Genomic DNA, 20,672 nt, shown 5'->3' with positions numbered 1-20,672 from the left:
GATTGAAATCACACCAGGTATCTTTTCTGAATACAATGGCATGAAACTAAAAATAAGTAACAAGAGGAAAACTGGAAAATTCACAAACACAAGGAAACTAAAAAATACTTTTCTGAACAAACACTAGATCAAATAAGAAATTTAAAAATAAATTTTAACAAGTTTTTTGAAACAAACAAAAGTGGAAATATGACCATACCAGAACTTATGCGATGTATCAAGAGCATTCTAAGAAGGAAATTTATAGCAAGAAACACCAATATTAGGAAGCAAAAGTTCTCAAATAACCTAACTCTATACTTCAAAAAAACCTAGGGAAAGAACAAACTGAGCCCACAGTTAGCAAAAAAGAAGGAAATAATAAAGATTAGAACAGAAATAAATGAAATATATAGAGGACAGAAAAATTTGAAAATATTAAGAAAACCAAGAGTTCGTTTCTTGAAAAGATAAATAAAATTGGCAAAGCCTTAGCTAGACTAACCAAGGAAAAAGAGAAAGGACCCAAATCAACAAAATTGTAAATGAAGAAGGAGACATTGCAACTAATAGTACAGAAATTAAAAGGATCATAAGAGGTACTATGAAGAACTATATGCCAAGAAAATGGACAACTTAAAAAGAAATGGAAAAATTCTTAAAAACATACATACAATTACCAAACCTGAATCAGGAATAAATTTAAAAAATCTGAATAGACCAATTATTAGTAGGACAACTGAATCAGTAATTAAAAATCTCCCAATGAAGAAAAGCCTAGGACCAAATGGTTTCCCTGCTGAATTTTACCAAACACTTAAAAAACACTAATACTTCTCAATTTTTTTGAAAAATTCCTAACTCATTTTATGAGACAAGTAGTAAGCTGATACCAAAACCAGAAAAGGACACTACTAGAAAACTATATGCCAGTATTTCTGATGAACATGGATATACAAATTCTCAATAAAATACCAGCTAACTGAATTCAGCAGCACATTAAAAGGATCATTCACCATGATCTTGTGGGATTTATCCCTGTGATGCAAGGATGGTTCAGCAGAAGCTAATCAATTAATGTGATACATCACATTACTATATCACATTAACAGAATAAAAGAAAAGAAGAAAAAAAGATCATCTCAATAGATGGAGAAAAAGCACCTGACAAAACTCAACATCCATTCATGATAAAAACTCTTAACATACTAGGCATTAAAGGATCATATCTCAACATAATAAGAGGCATGCATATACGACAAGCCCAGAGCTAACATCATACTCAGTGGTGAAAGGATGAAAATTTTCCTCTAAAATTAGAAACAAGGGTGCCCACTCTTACCATGTCAATTCAATATAGTACTAGAAGGCCTAGCTAGAGTATTCGGCTAGAAAAAAGAAATGAAAGTTATCATAATTGGAAAGAAAAAAATAAAACTGTCTCTATTTACAGATAACATGATTTTATATAGAGAAGACCCTAAATATTAAAAAAAAATAAATATAATCAATGAGTTCAGTAAATTTGTAGGATACAAAATTAACATACAAAAATCAGTAGCATTTATATACACTAACAAAATTTCTGCAAAAGAAATAGTCAATCATATTTATAATAGCATCAAAAACAATAAAATACTTCAGAATAAACTTAACTAAAGAGGTGAAATTTCTCTATGCTGAGCACTCCAAGACCCTGGTGAAAGAAATCAAAGAAGACACAAATGAATAGAAAGATACCATATGTTCATGGATTCCATGAATTAATATTGTTAAAGTGTCACTACTACTGAAAGCCACCTACAGATTCAATGCAATCCCTATCAGGATTTTGATGGCATTTTTTTTTTCAAGATTTTATTTATTTATTTGACAGAGAGATACAAGTAGGCAGAGAGGCAGGCAGAGAAAGAGGGGGAAGCAGGCTCCCCGCTGAGCAGAGAGCCTGATGTGGGGCTCGATCCCAGGACCCTAAGATCATGACCTGAGCCTAAGGCAGAGGTTCTAACCCACTGAGCCACCCAGGCGCCGTTAATGGCATTTTTTAAAATTTTATTTTATTTTTTCAGTGTTCCCCAATTCATTGTTTATGCACCATACCCAGTGCTCCATGCAATACGTGCCCTCCTTAATACCCATCACCAGGCTCACCTATTCCTCCAACTCCAAAACCCTGTTTGTTTCTCAGAGTCCACAGTTTCTCATGCTTTGTCTCCCCCTCTGATTTCCCCCAATTCACTTTTCCTTTCCTTCTCCTAATGTCCTCCATGTTATTCCTTATGCTCCACAAGTAGGTGAAACCATATGATAATTGACTCTTTCTGTTTGACTTATTTCACTCAGCATAATCTCCCATCCATGTTGATACAGAAGTTGGGTATTCATCCTTTCTGATGAAGGCATAATATTTCATTGAATATGTGAATATTCATTGAATATATGCATATTGAATATATGGACCATATTTTCTTTGTCCATTCATTTGCTGAAGGGCATCTTGGCTCTTTCCATAGTTTGGCAATTGTGGCCTCAATGGCATTTTTTATAGAAGTAGAATGACATCTCTAAAATTTATTGGGAACAAAGCCCCTAAAAAGCCAAAGTAAACCCTGAGAAAGAAGAACAAAGCAGGAGGTATCACACTTCCTGATTTCAAGCTGTACTATAAAGCTATGGGCATCAACACAGTATGGTACTGGCATAAAAACAGGCAAAGAGAGTTACAAAATAGAATAGAGAGCCCAGAAATAAAGTCAAGCATAGTCAGTCCACTAATATTTGACAAGGGAGCCAAAAATACTCAGTGGAGACAAGAGAGTCTCTTCAAAAAATGATGTTGGGATAATTGAATATTCACTTGTAAAAGAATGAAAGTGGACCTATTTCTTACACCATTCACAAAAATTAACCCAAAATGGTTTAAGCCTTAAATGTAAGACCTGGAAGAAAACAGAGAAACAAAGTTCCTTGACATCAGTCACAGTAATGATTTTTTGGATAGGACACCTAAAGCACAAGCAACAAAATCAAAAATAAACTAATGGGACTACATCAAACTAAAAAGCTTCTGCAAGCAAAAGAAACCATCAAAAGAGGAAAAGACAACCTACAGAATGGGAAAAAATATTTGCAAACTATATATCTAATAAGGAGTCAATATTCAAAACATTTAAAGAACTCACACAACTCAATAGAAAATAAAAACAAACAACAAATAAAAATAACTTAAAATGGGCAAAGGGTCTGAATAGACATTTTTCCAAAGAAGACATATGAAAGGCATGGGTACACGAAAAGATGCCAACATCACTAGTCATTAGGGAAAAGCGAGTCAAAGCCACAAAAAGCTATCACCTCATGCCTGTTATAATGGCCATCATAAAAGAATAAGCCATAGGAAATGCTGGCATAGATGTGGAGAAAGGGGAACCCTGTGTAAATTGTAAATTTATACAACCACTGTGGAAAACAGTATGAAGAATCCTCAAAAATTTAAAGACAGTCTTTAATTTTTATAGTCTAGCAACTCCACTTCTGGGAATATATGAAACACTAACTCAAAAAGGTATCTGTACCTCCATATTCATGGCAGCAGTATTTACAATAGCCAAGGCATGGGAACAACCTAAGTGTATATTGATGGACGAATGGATAAAGAAGTCGTGATACACACAAACACACTGGAATATTATTCAGCCACAAAAAAAAGGGAAACCTTAATACTTGTGACAACAGGGATGGATGTTGAAGGCATTAGGCTAAGTGAAATGAGTCAGTCAAAGACAAATGCAGTCTGATCTCACTTATATGTGGAATCTAAAAAGAAAAACAAACTCATAGAAAAAAATAAATAAATAAAAAGATCAGACTTGTAGTTACCAGAGTACCAGAGGCAGGGAGTGGGAGGAGTGGGAACTAGAGAAAGGCGGTCAAGAAGTACAGACCTCCAGTTATAAAATAAATAAGTGTTAAGCATGTAAGGTACATCGTGATGACTAGAGCTAACACTGCTGGATGGTAAATAAAATGTTAAGAGAGTAAATCCTCAGTTTCTCATCACAAGAAAAAATTCTTCCATTCATTCATTTCCTCTTTCTTTTCTTTTTATTGTATCTATAAGAGAAGATGGGTGTTAGCTGAACCTACTGTGGTAATCATATCACAATATATGTAATCAAGCCATCACGCTGTCCTCCTCAAACTTACACAATAATGTATGCCAGGTATTTCTCAATAAAACTGGGGGAAAAGGACAAATGTCTGTTAAGGGCACTAGGAAGTTGAAAGAGCTCCTGCCTGACGACCATTACTCCCGCTGATCATGCGAAAGATACCTAGGGAGGTTGAGGAGAGTGGAGGAGAAGCAGAAGGCCTCAAGGGCAGGAGGGAAGATTGAAGGAGCCACTGAAGTGAACTGAAGATCTTGAGTAAGAATCGCCAGGAGTATGGAGGCATCAACTGAGATTGGGCATGAGGTGTGACATGAAACATTATGTGTTCTTTTCTCTAGTGTGCTGAACAATCCATACGTGGAATGTAGAAACTGAAAGAACTGAATGAAAAATTGATACGAAGTCTCACGCAAAAAGATGATTTGGGATATCTGAAGGTGATAGTAGGAGAGGAGTTCTAATTGTTCACCACAGAATCTTGCCTGCTAGAGCAAGTGATCAGATGGACCCTGACCGATGCAGAAAAAAATGAGAGAATAAGATCCTAGAGGTATAGATAAGGTTGATGAACCGCTGGAAGGAAGCTATAAGTGAGAAATGGTGTTCCTCCAAAATACTAATAATATATGGACAATAACAACAATAAATAGCTATAATTTATTAAGCAATTACTATGTGTCAAGCAGTTCTTTAAATGTTTTGTTTTATTGAACTCAATTAACAAAACAACACGGTGAGGTAGTTACTTTTTTATATCCTTTATTTTTTCTTTTAGATGAGTAAATTAAAAATCAACAAACCAGTAGGTGGCAGAACCCACTTTTTTTTAAATGAAAATTTGGCATTTTTATTTATTGTTTTATACATTTTTTATTTAAATTATATTTAGTTAACATAGAGTGTATTATTAGTTTCATAGGTAGAATTTAGGGATTCATCACTTACATAAAACACCCAGTGTTCATTCTTTCAAGCGCCCTCCTTAATGCCCATCACCCAGTTACCCCAACCCCCACCCATCTCCCCTCAAGCAACCCTCAGTTTGTTTCCTAGAGTTAGGAGCCTCTGTGGTTTGTCTTAACCACTATGCAGGCCAAAGTCAAAGGCCTAAAAAATATAGTTTATTTACAAAGGAAGTTTCACAGGAAACAGAAGCAGGAGGGTGATAGAGTAAGTGAAGACTAGGCAGGATTCGGGCAGAGGAATACAGGTAAATGGATAAAGTTAGAAGAGGTGAGAATCAATCATTAAGAAAGCCACAATTTGAATGGTGCTAAGGATTTACCAGAACGAATGGCACTGAAAAAACAACTAACCCTAGATTTTCCCCACTTTACAAATGAGACAAGTGGTGCCAACTCAAGGCACATACCAAATATCACAAGCAGTTCAGAGAATAAAGTTGAAAAGACGCTCTGTCAGCCCCAGGGAAGTTAGCAATCTAGACACAAATAAAGCAATAATTTTTTAAAAAGCATAATACAAGCCAGAGTAAGAAAATGTTAGAAAGACCTAACAGTGGTGCTCTGGAGCTCATTTTGTTAAAAGATTGAATTTGCTTGGAGAGATCTGAAGAGGTAGATATATATAGATATAGATATAGATATAGATATAGATATAGATATAGATATAGAATTGATATCTATATCTATATCTATAGAATTGATATATCTATATCTATATCTATATCTATATCTATATCTATCTATCTATCTATATCTATCTATCTATCTATATATATATATATAGAATTGAAGCAGGATATATATATAGAATTGAGATAGGTAGAAAAGTGCAGACAGAAGAAAGTGCATAAACAAAGCCGTGGAGGTCGGCAAGACGTAGGCAAGACCAGGGAGCACCGGCAGTAAGGAAGGCAGTAAGGAAGGCAAGCTGACTGGTGCCTGAGGAACAGAACCAGGATACAAGGGAAGATTGTAAAGGTCACCTGGGACGATGTCATCACTAAGGATGACATCCTGAATTTTATTTAATTCAGAAGGCAATGAGGAACTATTTGTGGGTTCAAGCTCAGAAATTATAGAATAGGAGGTTGAGGCCCAAAGCATCATTAGAATAGCCTTCTAATCCAGATTTTTTTAATTTATTTATTTTCCAGAAAGACATGTGCTTATGTAATGGAGGGCATTCTTGACCATGGTGGAACTCATATATTTTCATGATAATAAAAATGAAACTCCCAGAGTTTGATTACTACATCATAAATATAAACTGTTTTCCTTTTTTTCTCCAAAGAATTACTATATGTTTGTCCTCTGCCACACAACATTTTAAATGCCATGAAAAAAAGTAAAAATAAACATGCAAGTCAGTCTTTTCAATGGAGACGTTATAAGGTAATAAGAATCTGAGAAGTACATGTGGAAATGGAGAAAAATTTTGCTTTGGTTAAAAAAATAATAGTAATAATAATAAACATAGGATTGAAGGGAAATTAGGAACCAATTGCACATGTCGATATGGGCCAGATCTCTCTCTCTCTCTCTCTCTCTCTCTTCTTTTTAATCAGTTTTCTGTGCATCTACATACATATGTCAGCAGTACAGAAACCCTCAAAAGGCAGGCCAAGGGCACTTATCAAGTTCTTTGTGCTAGGGATAGTTCTGAGGCTAGGACATCAAAATACATTTATGGACTTAACAGGACATGTCTGTTTTTAAAATGTATTCAAAACGAACTACAAAAAGACAATGGCTTTTGGCAAGTGGAATCTTTTCTATGAGAATAAACAATGGGTCTGGCCAGTTTTCCTCAAATTATATTTCAGTGGTACCTGCATCAAGACAATGGGAATGGTCTTCTAAAATGTAGGTACCAGGGGCGCCTGGTTGGCTGAGTGGGTTAAGCCTCTGCCTTCAGCTCGGGTCGTGATCTCAGGGTCCTGGGATGGAACCCCCGCATCCAGCTCTTTGCTCAGTAGGGAGCCTGCTTCCCTTCCTCTCTCTCTGCCTGCCTCTCTGCCTACTTGTGATCTCTGTCAAATAAATAAATAAAGTCTTTTAAAAAAAATTAAAATAAAATAAAATAAAATGCAGATACCAGGGCATCTTCCAGATCTAGCAAATCAGAATCACTGAGTGTAAGGTCTGGTGACCTGAACTTTTATAAACTGCCTACAGGATCTGTTATATATGTTCAGGCTTTTGAATCTTTGCTCAGCTGGAAGGATATCCAAACAAAACTGCTTGGCTGAAGGACGGAAGTGGGAGGCAGACATTTTTCACTGTAAATTCTTCTGTGCCTTTTGAATTCTGCATTTTTCCACAAACAGTACTTACAAGAATAGGCATCACATATTTATATTTTCACACCCAGACCTGGCAGAGCATTTCTGGCAATAGGATAAGAAAAATGTTTGTGGATTTGGTCATCAATGGCATGGTTTATAATAAATATTAGAAGTAACACACTTTTTTACAACCCTATTTCCTCTCCCCTCCCCTTGACCTCAAAAGAAACAGATTACTGTGCTGTCAACTGCTTTTACACCAGGACACATGTTTTGCTCCTTATTCTTCTTGGTAGTGATTCATGCATCTCCAATACCTGGAACTTACTAGATTCATATGGTTGAGGCTAGAAAGTGAGATAAAGCTGCTCACACCTTTCTCTTAGCTACACTTTTACAAATGATAATCTGCTTCCTCTGCCATAAATACCAGTGTATATGCTATTTGACATTTAGCTTTTGCTTTTTACAGAAAAATAATCATAGTGAGTATGTTGTTAAACATATCTGTGTCTATCAGGCTAGAAAGAATGTTTTCAACTGTTAAACAAAATTTATACCTTTGCCAGAGTTTCCAATGATTTGAGTTTTAAGCAGCTAATTAGTCCTTTTGGTAACAATTACTTATAGTATGCATGAAACAAAAACTGTTGTAGAAATGCAGTTGTAACTTCTTTGACTTTTTTTTCTTATTGGATTCTACATGTTGGATAAAGATAATTTATTTTGATACATTTACACTTTTTAAAAAGACAAACAAATCCTTAGTTCTGAAGCACTCAAAAATTATAAAGGCATCCTCTCTAGGGAATGATTAGTATCTATTTTCCCTGAACTGGTAACCCTTTCAAGCTTCCTTGTTTCTATTCCAGCAGAAACTATTGCCAAGAAATAAAGTGACATTACAGTTGTCATTGGTCAGAACAAGAGTAAGAAAGAAATACTGTCTGGAAAACAAACTAATTACTTTACCAAAATATTGTCATTACACGTCTGTTCTCACTAGTCCTGTTGTTTGTTGTGCGTACCTTCCTAACTAAAAATTAATAAAGAAAACTTGGAGATGTTACATGTTCAGCAAGAGATATAGAATATTCCATATGTAGAGAGAATATTGTGATTCACAGACACACACACACACACACACACACACCCCTACCTACAGACGCACTATTTAAAAAGAAGTTATTTTATGTTCCGACCAATTATATTCCCTCCGTGGCCCTGTATTTCTTAGAAAAACAAAGCAATCCCAGGCTGGAGTTCAAAGTCTGAAAATGTCTTGAGGTAACACATACTACAAAACCACCACATTGAAACAGTCCTTTTGCTAATGATGCACTTTGCATTATGTTAACATAGATATACAAAAGAAGAGCTGAAAACCTGGGGAAGGTTCCATGGCTGGCAGCTAAGTAGCTTTTCTTTTACAGGATTAAGTTCAAAAGTATTACCTTAACTTTTTCCAATCAGGTTAACTTTCATCAAAAGCATTGTCATTAACTAGCTCATAACTCATTCTGGAGTGCCTCTGTCTTTAGTAGACAGAGTAGCATTTTTTACTTTCTATACTCATATAGGTAAAACAGTGACACTCTGCTTTAAATGTCACAGAGTAAAATGTTTTCGGGGTTGAAATGTAAATTCGAAGAGAGTTCAAATGTATTAGTATCACAAAATCACACAGTATCTCCACATTTCCCATGTTATGCCCAATGCAGATGCTATTCAAGTGAAAATAGAGACACATAGATGAATTGATAAATTTCTCATAAATAAAGCAAGAAATATAAAGCAGTGGCTGAGTAGATTAATTTATATATATACATATTACATTGTATTAACATTTTTTTCATTTAATAAGCAACTTGAAGTACTTTGCTGTTGTTGTTGAGCTGCTTGAAAAATGTGGCTTATAAAACAAATGATGAAAGACTGCCTCTAACAGACATTAGAAAGGAATTTTCAAATGTGACATGATTGTCTTGAGTCTCTCAATAGGTGATTTTTTGATAAATTTTGGAGGAGAAAGGAAAGGGAAACAGAACACATAGAACTGAAGCTACTATAAAAATAAACAGAAGGTTAAATTTTAGAAGTCTCATTTTTCAGAAATACCCAATATAGTAGAAGTCTTGTTTATCAATTCCATGACCGCATCAGTTCCCTGGTAGCTATTTAAAGTCACTCTCAACGTATTTTATTTGTGAAAGTTCTAGGACTTAAAATATGTTCAGGCAGAGTGAATAGAAATACAGTTCAATATTCTTGATCACAGTTGAAGCTTTTCATATAAAAGCCAACAGGACTTATTTTATAGAATAAAGGATATCGCTGTTTCCTCTTATTCATAGTTGTAATTAGATTTTTTCTGATTCATTGTATCAAATCTTAATGTAACTGTTCTCTCATCTCTGCTACTTTACCTCAATAAATTTCCTTGAACATTTCTTTCAGTCTCTAATGAATGAACCTATTATATTCATTATTATAATGATTATAATAACTATTATTACTATTCATTCACACGACATTATATATTTTAGGAAAGTACTATTATCACATGAATTATTTTTATAATCTTTTTTATAGCAGCATAAATGCGACAGTGGTTTCTTTGCCATTGAAAATCTCATGCAGAATTATTTCCATTTGTCAACACTTCACCAACAAAAACTATTTGTATTCACTTGAAGCAATAGCTTCTAAAAAGCCCATTCTACATTCCAGACCAATTTAATCAAACCTGTAGAATTTAAATTTATTTTATTATGAAGAAAATGCTGTGATTTTCTCCTCAATGCATGAATTCAATCTAGGTCAGCTGCTTTCATAGGAAGAGTTGATTTTATCTAGCTAAACACTGAACACTTGTCTTAAAGGAGGTATCTGATAATGGAAATAAGAGACCCAATGACTATGGAAATGGGTTTGAGAGTGTTATTGATGGAAAATAGTTAATACTTATTTTAGGAAAAATTCAGTCCCTAGTCTTGTGTCATTGTGGCCTCTAATAAATACAAATCAGATGATATTCAGTTCATGCTAATAATGGTGATACACTGATTATTTATATTCTTTAACGGGAAGTACTACCTTATAAGCCAAATTAAGTAGATTGAAATTATAAAATCCCAATCTCTTGGGATTCTGCTGTCACAAATTATAAATAGGTCACTGATATCATGAAGCAATTATGTGTGAGCATCTAGGATGCTATTCAGCATCAAAGTAATTGCACCAACATGGATATATGGCAGTTGGACTTGTTTTGGTTGTTGTCGTTGTTATGAAATATATTAAAATCTCAAAAAAAAGTGTTCACCAAGTCTTATTAGTAACACATCCTCTAATATGCATTAATGTAATGAGAGTATCTGGGATATGTCCACAATTCAGAAACACAACATGAACTGAAACCCTGTGCAGAGACTACTGAAGAAAAACTAGCATTGTTATGATTGCGCTGCCCCTAGGGTTAAAATAACTCGTGTTTACACTGAAGTCATTTGCCTTTTTCAGATCAGCATTTTCATGACACATTTGTCCAACTATGGGAATGACCGCCTGGGACTATATACATTTGTTAATCTGGCCAACTTCGTGCAGAGCTGGACCAACTTGCGACTTCAGACCCTGCCCCCAGCGCAGCTGGCTCACAAGTATTTTGAGCTCTTTCCTGATCAAAAAGACCCTCTCTGGCAGGTAACATGGTTTCAATAATTGGTATAATTAATTAATCCCATAAACATAAACATATCTTGGAGTTCAATGAGATAATCCAAATCTGAAAAGTAAAGGCATTTGGGGGAAAAAAAAATGCATTTTGGAAATGTTAGTCGATTTGAGAAAACACTTCTTCCTGAATTGCAATCTTACATTATTGCTTCATAGTGGGCAAAATTCTGTCCCTATGCCCATTAGGAATTATGAAGTTCTGAAACCTCTGCTAAGAGTTTCGTAGATGAAGTGTTTTCAATCAGGAGTGAGGGATCAATTTGCAGATTGCAATCGGCTAAAAAGAGTAGAAGAGTGGTAAACAGGTTGGATGCTAGGCAAGTTCCAGGCTATCTGGCTCCAGAGGCTGTGCTCTTAATCACTCTTCTAAACGAGAGTTACTGAATACTAGAGAGTTACTAACAGAGCTGATGGTACAATGATAACAATCATCAGAAGTGGAACTGAGTAAATTTCACAGACTGAAGTCGCAGTAAGCTTTGAACTATATACTCAGCTCATTCAGCTTTGAATGTAATCTGATTGCTGCCTGACCACAAACAGATACTCCAGGAGATGTAACTATACATTTTAGAATGTGGAAGTCGGTGCTTGTGGAATTATCAGTACATATTACTTTGCAGTTGCTAGAACACATGTCTTTTTTCTTAACCGCTACAAAATATCACCAAATGTTAGCCATTGGAAAGACATGCAATTTTCCTGCGGATTTAACACTTTAATTTTTTTTATTTCCTTAAAGATTTTATTTATTTGAGAGAAAGAGAGAACATGAGCAAGGGGAGGGGCAGAGAGAGAGGAAGAAGCAGACTCCCCGCTGAGCAGGGGCCCCAACACAGGGCTCCATCCCAAGACCCCAAGATCATGACCTGAGCTGAAGGCAGGTGCTTAAACGACTGAGCCACCTAGGTACCTCAATACCTTATTTTTAAACTGAAATCATTATTTGAGGTGACAGGTTTGAAACAACTCTTTTTTTTTCCAGAACAGCAGCCGAAAAGAATACCCTCACTTTAGTCTTAACTAATCTGTTGTTTATGGTAAATAACCAGAGAGTTTATTTAACTACATACATCCGTAATATTAACAGAAATAGAGGACTGTCCTGATTGCTATATCTGAAATAGTATTAAAGGGTACTTCAATTCTTCACATAATGTGTGCTTTGCGGTTGAAATTAAGGATGTTCTAGATCCATCTTACATAGTCGTTTTGGTTCAGGTACTATACTATACGCCAAAAGCAGGTCCCTAAGGTGGTAATTCACCTTCATTTTACCTTTTTTGCCCAAATCTGGTGCTTTTTAGGATCATAATCTGTAAAGTTATAGTATTACATATGCAATTACCAACCTCTGAAGGCAATTGAAAAGACTTTGCTATCTCTTTAAATAGTTTTATCATGGCCAGATGGGTACCTCTTTGAAGCACAGTAAGATAGCTTAAAGTTACTCAGAATAAAAACCTTACACCTTGTATTTCAGTTACTTATTGAATGGCAAGAGGGTACCTTCCTTCATGTTAGCAGGAAGCACAATCTCTGCCCAGCATTGTGTTGGGGCTCACTATTTAAAACATACACACACGGGGCGCCTGGGTGGCTCAGTGGGTTAAAGCCTCTACCTTCGGCTCGGGTCGTGATCTCAGGGCCCTGGGATCGAGCCCCTCATCGGGCTCTCTGCTCACAGGAGCCTGCTTCCCCCTCTCTCTCTCCCTGCCTGCCTCTCTGCCCACTTCTGGTCTCTGTCTGTCAAATAAATAAATAAAATCTTTAAAAATAAATAAAAATAAATAAAAATAAAACATACACACACACAATTAAGACATAGAACTGCCAAAAGCAGAAGAAATATTAAATCCTCAGTGCTAGGAGGCTGTTACCCACAGTGGAAATGTCTCCTCTCCCCCAACATCTCAGTAGAAACTCAACTTCAGGATGGAAAGGAGTTACTTGAAAGCTTCCCTGATGCCACTTCAAGGCCTTCATTTAAAAGAAGACACATGACCATGACTCTGTTTCCTGGAATATCTCTTTAAGGACAGGAGTTGAATAACTCAGGGCACCTGCATGGCTCAGCTGGTTGAGCATCTGACTCTTCATCCCAGCTCTGGTCATGATCTCAGGGTCATGAGATCTAGGCCCTCCTTGGGCTCCGCACTCAGCAGAGAGTCTGCTTGAGATTCTCTCTCTCCCTCTTCCTCTGCCCCTCCCCCTACTCACTCCCTGTTTCTCTCTCTAACATAAATAAATAAATCTTTTTTTAAAAAAATAGTTGAAACTCAGGGTGCCTGGGTGGCTCAGTGGGTTAAGCCTCTGCCTTCGGCTCAGGTCATGGTCTCAGGGTCCTGGGATCGAGCCCCGCATCGGGCTCTCTGCTCAGCAGGGAGCCTGCTTTCCTTCCTCTCTCTATGCCTGCCTCTCTGCCTACTTGTGATCTCTCTCTGTCAAATAAATAAATAAAATCTTAAAAAAAAAAGTTGAAACTCTTAGCACACATTGGACATTCACAAAAAAAATACATCTCTATATTCTTCTCCCATTTAGAATCCTTGTGATGACAAACGCCACAGAGACATTTGGTCAAAAGAAAAAACCTGTGATCGCTTACCAAAATTCTTGGTAATAGGACCCCAGAAAACTGGTGAGAGCTTTTTATTATGATTACCAAACAGTGCAAAACTCCCAATGACTAGAGAGTGAGTTCAAGTCACAATGTGTTTTCAAAATTCTTATAAGTACTGATGAATGAATAACACATTTTGTTCCCTGATATAATCTGTTTAGCTTGATAATGTACTTAAATGCTTGTAAAGGAATTTTTTTAAGTGAAAAAGATGAAAATAAGTGTCATATGGTTTGGATGTTTAAGAGTCAGTTTGGTAGCAAATGTTAATTTTTTTCCTAAGACCTAAATTGAAAGGTGGTGTTGCTAACATTTCTAAAATCAAAATGAATCGCATCTTGAGGAATTCATCAAAAGTCAAAGCAGATACATATAAGTATCTACTACTCTTTATAATCAATCCCTTCCAGAAAAACAGCCTCTTCCTGCCATCTTCCTGATGTAGTTTATTTCTAAACTATTTTTTGCAGAGATGACTGTTTTCTAAAAATCTAAAGGATGTTTGACAAGCAGAATTCCAGACATAAACAAAACTTTGTGCTAACCAAAGGTATTTATTCACACCCAGGAGAAATCTTTTGCACCTTTTCTTAAATTGGCATGCAATTTTTTCTCCCTAAACTTCTTGTTTCTTTAAGAATCAGTATTAAAATGAAGCCCAGTGGAAACTTTAAAATGCCAGACATCCATGCTGTATGTTGTATGATAAATTATTTGGGGTTCTTGGATTCTGGCTTCACAGAAAACAGCCATTTCAGCCATATGCCTTTCTGAGGGGAATACCTACGATTTCCTCATTTGTCCAAAAATAACTAGGGAAGATTTTATGTAATGTACACAGAGAGTTTAGCCTATTCATTTTCTCTTGGTCCCATTTGCCAATATCAATTTGAAAACAATAATAAATGTGATTAAAAAAAAAAACTTTTCTCATCCTTATTTATTTGTATCTATTTAAAGTCAAGAGACAACTAGAAAAACATTTAAACTGAAGTCTCTTCAGGAACTCCCACTGTCATTAATGATCACATCTCTCTGAAGCTTGGCATATTAAATTCACTTCAGAAAGCCCCACAGGAAGTGCATCCTCTTGTTTCCTGCTAGATGTGCAGACATTTTAAAATCAGGGTTAGACGGCAAAACCATTATTTGCCATCTTAAACTCAGTTGGATTTCCAAATGTTAGTTACAATTGTATATGACATTTACTTTTGGAAGAAAATTTTTTATCTCCTTTTCATAGAAACTAAATTTTCCCCAGTTTTGTAGTGGTATAATTTACATGTAAAAAAATTCACCAATTGTAGTGCAAATTTTGATGAATTTTGACAATCATGCACAGTTGTATAACCGCAACACTGACACTTCTATCTCAAAAACAAACAAACAACAACAAAAAAAACACTTCTGTCTCCCTAAAAGGTTTCTCCATTCACATGCCTTTGTAGTCAATGCCCCTCTCCATCTTCAGTCACAGGAAACTACTTTCTGCTACTACAGTTTTGCCTTTTCTAGACTTTCATATAAATGGAAGCATTAAATGTACAATCTTTTGTTTTTGACTTCTTTCACTTAAGATAATGCTTTTGAGTTTCATCCATGTTACTATGTATAACAATATTTTATGAAATTGATATTTTAAATGGAGAAACATCTTCTGATCAGTTTCATAAAAATAAAAGAGCTTCATTTTAACTTCAGTTTTTAGCAAAGGCATTTTTCTGAATAATTTTGCATAGATGTATAATCTTCTGCACAAATATTTTTAGTGTTGAAACTGACAAAAATAAAACAAGATTTATGGATGGTTATTTGAATGGGTGTGTCTATGATTAGGTGGTGGTTTTATACACATACACACATTATATACATTCAAACACACATACATACATACACACACACAGGACAGTTTATTCAGACCCAAGGATGTGAGAAGGTAAGGAAAGAATTCAGAAACCACAATCTAACAATTTTTTGGCCACTGATACATTACATTATGACTTTTACTGACTGTGTAATATTTTTTCAGTTTGCTTATTGATCCTGGTCATACAATTAAAAGCAAACTTGATTTAATACAATGTTAAAAAATAAAATTCAGAAAAGAATGTTTCCAGTTGATCAATGAGAGGAATTAGTGTTTTCTTTTTTCACATTATAATGGTCATACTTCCTATCCTTACAAAGATTTTATTCTTTTCCATTTTTTTTAAAGCATTACTGAATTTTATCTCATAAAAGCTGTTATTTTTTAAAAAATTCTTGGGGTGCCTGGGTGGCTCAATCCATTAAGCATCTGACTCTTGATTTCGGCTCAGGTCATGATCTCAAGGCTATTAGATAGAGCCCGGTGTGGAGCTCAGTGCTAGGCTTAAGATTCTCTCTTTCCCTCTCCCTGTGCCCCTCCCCACTACATGCATCCTCTCTCTCTCTCTCTCTCTCTCTATTTCTCTCTCTCTCTCTCTCAAGTAAATAAATAAATAAATAAATATAAAAATTAAATAAATACCTTCCTAATACTGAGATATGAAGCTATTTAGGTATTTCATATAGGTTATCTTTCTTAACCCTCCTGAAACCCTGATAGATAGCTAAGTGTTTTTCCCCCACAACACAAATAAGACAACTAAGCCTCACATTAGAGGTTTTTGTTCACATTCACACAATTGATAAGTGTTGTAATAAAATCCTGATCCTAGAATTTACCTAACTTTAAAGACATGTTCAAGAAAGCTTTATTCTACTCTGGATTTCAAGTATGGAACATTTTTCCCCCAGTAAGTGTTAGCTTTTGTTCCACATTTCTTTTAAGTCATGATTCTCAAAGTTTACTGAATCAGAAAGTCTGGGATAAGGCTCAGTTCTCTGTTTTAACAAGCCCTCCAGGTTAATCTAAGGCATGCTGAAGTGTGAGAACCACTGTTTTAGGTAAAGCTTGTGAAGAGCATTTTTATTTTGTATACCACAGATTACTATGTTTCATTCCCTATAGTTACCCATCTTTAGAGATAAAATGTTCATTGTTTGGGAAGATATTAATCTGGGAACACAGTCTCTTTCAATTCATTATATTAGACAATTTTGCTATTAACAGAGTTATTTTACAACTTTTCTGTTGTGTTGATATGTTAGATTTAAATACAATATTAAATAAAGCTTGTCAGAGAAATCAGAATTTTCAAAATTTAATACAGACTCCAACCTAATATTATTACTAAACAAAACTAGAACAGTGATTTCTCCAAATGAGAAAAATATTATAAGGCTGTGTCTGAAGACCATTGCGAGCTGTTGACCTGGAATATAATGAACAGGTCCCACTCCCTCAGACTGCATAATAATGTAAATCATATCAGAGCAGAGAAGTCGAAACTAGGATCTTGGGAATCCTAAATACCTGGACCAGAAATATTTTTATATTATGATTTTATAAATATAGTTACAAGCACCCGATTAAATTTTAGGGAAACTGAACTCAGATTGCCTCACTTTTTCTTGTGCAATCTAAGCTATGCCCTTTAGCTCATAATTTAGGTTCTAATATACTAATTCTACAGTATATAACACTGTTCATTTTGAAAAAAATCACACCCTTGATTCCCAATAGTCACAAACCTACATGGGCACATGATAGGCCATTCTCTTTCCAAAAGTGCAGATTTTATAAGTTATGTCACTAGGAAAGGACAAAATTTTTTTAAAAAACTATTTTTGACACCACTTTTTATATAGGTAAGTACATTCAAATTTAAACAAACCTGTTGAAAGTTTAAACTCTGTTTCAAATTTAATAAACTTTCTTGGGCCTCTAGAAGAACTTTATAGAACCCAAGTACTGGTTTTGGTAATGTAATATCTTATATGAGACAATGGGATCTTTCATTTATATAATTCTTGATTAAAATCGAAATATCTTCAGGCACGAAATGTCATTTCATCTTCAGAGAAAGCCTATGAAATGAGCAAGGCAGGTGATTTTCTACTGAAAAAGCCAAGACAAAGAGAAGCAAAAAGCCAAAGTCACAAACCAAATCAGTGACAGAGATGCAGTCAAACAGTCCCCACAATGGGCTCTTCTCCTCACAACATACTTATCTCCAGTTTTTTAGAAGTTGCTTCTTTTAAAATGCTGGTTATCTATTCAGTTTAATTCAAGGAGTACTAATACATATCTGTTTGGATCATTACAATACTTAGTTTATTGATGACTTTGAAATGCTAATAATAGGAAACTTTACTTTCATTTCATTAATTTCTAAATCTCTATTGTCTTTTCAGGAACCACTGCTTTGTATTTGTTCCTGGTTATGCATCCTTCCATCTTTAGTAACTCCCCCAGCCCAAAAACCTTTGAGGAGGTACAGTTCTTTAATAGAAATAACTACCACAGGGGGATTGATTGGTAAGATGGGTTATTAGTATAAATCTAAAAGTATATGTACTGTGCACAGTTAAAATTAGTGTTAATATTTATAAACATATAAGTTTGTATCCACAAATAAAAGTTATCCTCTGTGCCTTGGAAATGGATTGAATAAAATGAAGAAGCACAGAAATTATTCATAAGAAACTTTTCTCAGTTTGTTAAGGGACTTGTTACCTCAAGGGGTCCATATGTAATTTCAATTTGCATTAACTATCTTTGATGGTAATTATAGATATAAAGTCAGAGAAATACCACAAGACCCAGGAATTTCGTTCCTCTCTACTCTTAAGAAAATACTTTCATAGCTTTCTCTTCTTGCATCCTTTACATTACGTTGAGGCTACAGTCCATGTACATAATTTTCTGTTTTGTTTTGGCATAAAAGTTAAATAAACAAATAAAACTAGAAATGTGTATATATTTCATAAGTAATGAAAACGAAAAAACTATCAACAATATACAAAATTTAATCTTTGGTCTTTGAATTGAAATTGGAAATATATCAACGATCTGAGGAAAATAGTTAAAAGTTAAAATGTCAAATATATACAAAATACAGTAATATAGTAGGAATAGATGTTGCACATGAACATGTTAATAATAAAATATATCTTTAAGTCTTGCTGTTAAAGGTGTAAATTCTAGACAGAAAGTGATATCAAAGAGTGGAATTATTATAATTCTAGAGCAAAAACATAAACATTTTGCATGTATTTTAGCATAAAGAGTTGTTATATATTAACTTCTGTTGTCAGATTGCATGATCTCAATTTTATCAGTATCAAGAGTTGCTTGTGTGTAGTCCAAAAGGAAAGAAATGAGTTGAGAATAATTTGAGCAGCTACTAGGATTTACATATATTCTAATTGTAATATCCTTCACTGCCAATTCAGTACAGGACTTGATATTGATTAATTGTGTGGTGTTAGATAACAACTGTGAGAACTAAGAAAGCATCAACTACTTCAGTGGTTATTTGACCAGTGACTCAAATATATATGCCTGTATATGGTAGAATAAAACTACGTTAACATCAGGACAAAAGGGGGTGATGAAAAACTGCTTTAAAAGTGGAAAGGAATGTAATAGTTGGATAAGAACTGGACCCTGCTTTTTCCATGAGCCTTTGGGGGCCAGGAAAGATCAACACATTATAGGTCCAAGATCCAGAACTGCATGAGAAAGTTTTTAAGGCCAAAACTGTTCCAGGTATAGACAGGACTGCTGAGAAAGTGGGACCACTTTCAGGAACTAAAAGTTACCAGAATTCAGTACTTTATGCCCTTCTTTTGTGGCTTTCAGAGCCTTTCTTGGAATAAGCATGGCTAAGACAAGCTTAGAGCAAATAAGATACTACTAGACACTTGGCATAACCTTAGCATCCCTGGAACCAAGGTGAGCATCTAAATTAAGAAATATCTTAAAATTTGGCATTTTCTTTAAATAGATTATACACAAGAACAGATAGCAGATCAAACTTTACAGAAATGTTTATTTATCTGTTTCCCTGTAAAAGGATACCAGAATGACATATTACCAAGGCAATTTCCAGAAAATATAAAAGGATTTCTTTATTGTCATGGGTTTCAAGACATCACTTTGATGTGTCAGCCAAATTTTGCAATATGTTAACAACTGGAATCCTACCAGAAGCTTTAACATGTGAGATGGCTAAAAGAAAACAACATACTACATCAAGAAGTCATCACATAATGTTAATGTCTCTCTTGTTCAATAATTACTGAGTGACTGCTTTGGTAGCCCAAAGTTTTGGTGACTTATAAATTGAAGAGGGTGGGAGTGGAGGATGAAGAAGCCATTATGATCAAATGTAAGAAACCCTAGAAGTTAAATTTGCATATGCTCTCTAAAAAGGCTCTTTTTCCTTTAAAAGTTTGCCCTTTAGGGCCTCAGAAATATATGGTATCACATGCTGAATTAGTTTATGTTTGACAGCTTTTGTACAGATGGGACATAATACAAAATCAATTATGTCCTACATATCTGTGCTTAAGGCTTCAGGTATTCCTGTGTTCACACTGCTGGTGATTTACATTCTCAGCCCACTTACTGATATTGGGAAATTTCATAGGATTTTACATTTGGAAATATGTACATACTTTTAAACTTTTATAAATACTCTAAAGAATATAATTGGTTCTAAATGGGGAAAAAGTTAAGCAAATAGGTGATATTTACACCCAGATGTGTTCTGCCCTTTAACATTTTATAGTTGAATACAACCACAGCACAACACATTAGTGTAAAGGAAATTATTTCACTTGTGATAAAGTAAAAAAAAAAAAAAATTATCTAAGTCCTTTCTAAATATCTTTGAAATGAACATATCATCTGTTTTGATCAAATTTTCCTTCTGTTTGAGCACTCACATTTTTCTCTGTAAAATATTTCTGCATTTACATACATTTTACACAGTTAGGTTGATTATTGGTCCAATTCTATCATTCTATGTCTACATTTTTG

At 34.8% G+C, this 20,672-nt stretch overlaps 1 protein-coding gene across 4 annotated transcripts in view; it reads left to right on the top strand.

The window, feature by feature from the left end:
- The window catches only part of NDST3 (N-deacetylase and N-sulfotransferase 3), a 182,007-nt gene that overhangs the window by 140,312 nt on the left and 21,023 nt on the right, over positions 1-20,672 (top strand). For 3 of the 4 annotated variants that reach the window (XM_032858829.1, XM_032858839.1, XM_032858849.1), the window contains exons 7-9: positions 10,924-11,106; positions 13,684-13,780; positions 18,041-18,164. In XM_032858829.1, coding sequence (XP_032714720.1) covers positions 10,924-11,106; positions 13,684-13,780; positions 18,041-18,164 — 404 coding nt within the window. The remainder of the gene's footprint in view (positions 1-10,923; positions 11,107-13,683; positions 13,781-18,040; positions 18,165-20,672) is intronic. The other variant, XM_032858859.1, reaches the window with a different exon arrangement.

Source organism: Lontra canadensis, unplaced genomic scaffold (genome assembly GCF_010015895.1).
Source record: "Lontra canadensis isolate GAN:19392208 unplaced genomic scaffold, GSC_riverotter_1.0 scaffold1, whole genome shotgun sequence".
In the NCBI taxonomy this organism is placed as follows: Eukaryota; Metazoa; Chordata; class Mammalia; order Carnivora; family Mustelidae; genus Lontra; species Lontra canadensis.
This window is presented reverse-complemented; position numbering and strand designations above follow the sequence as displayed.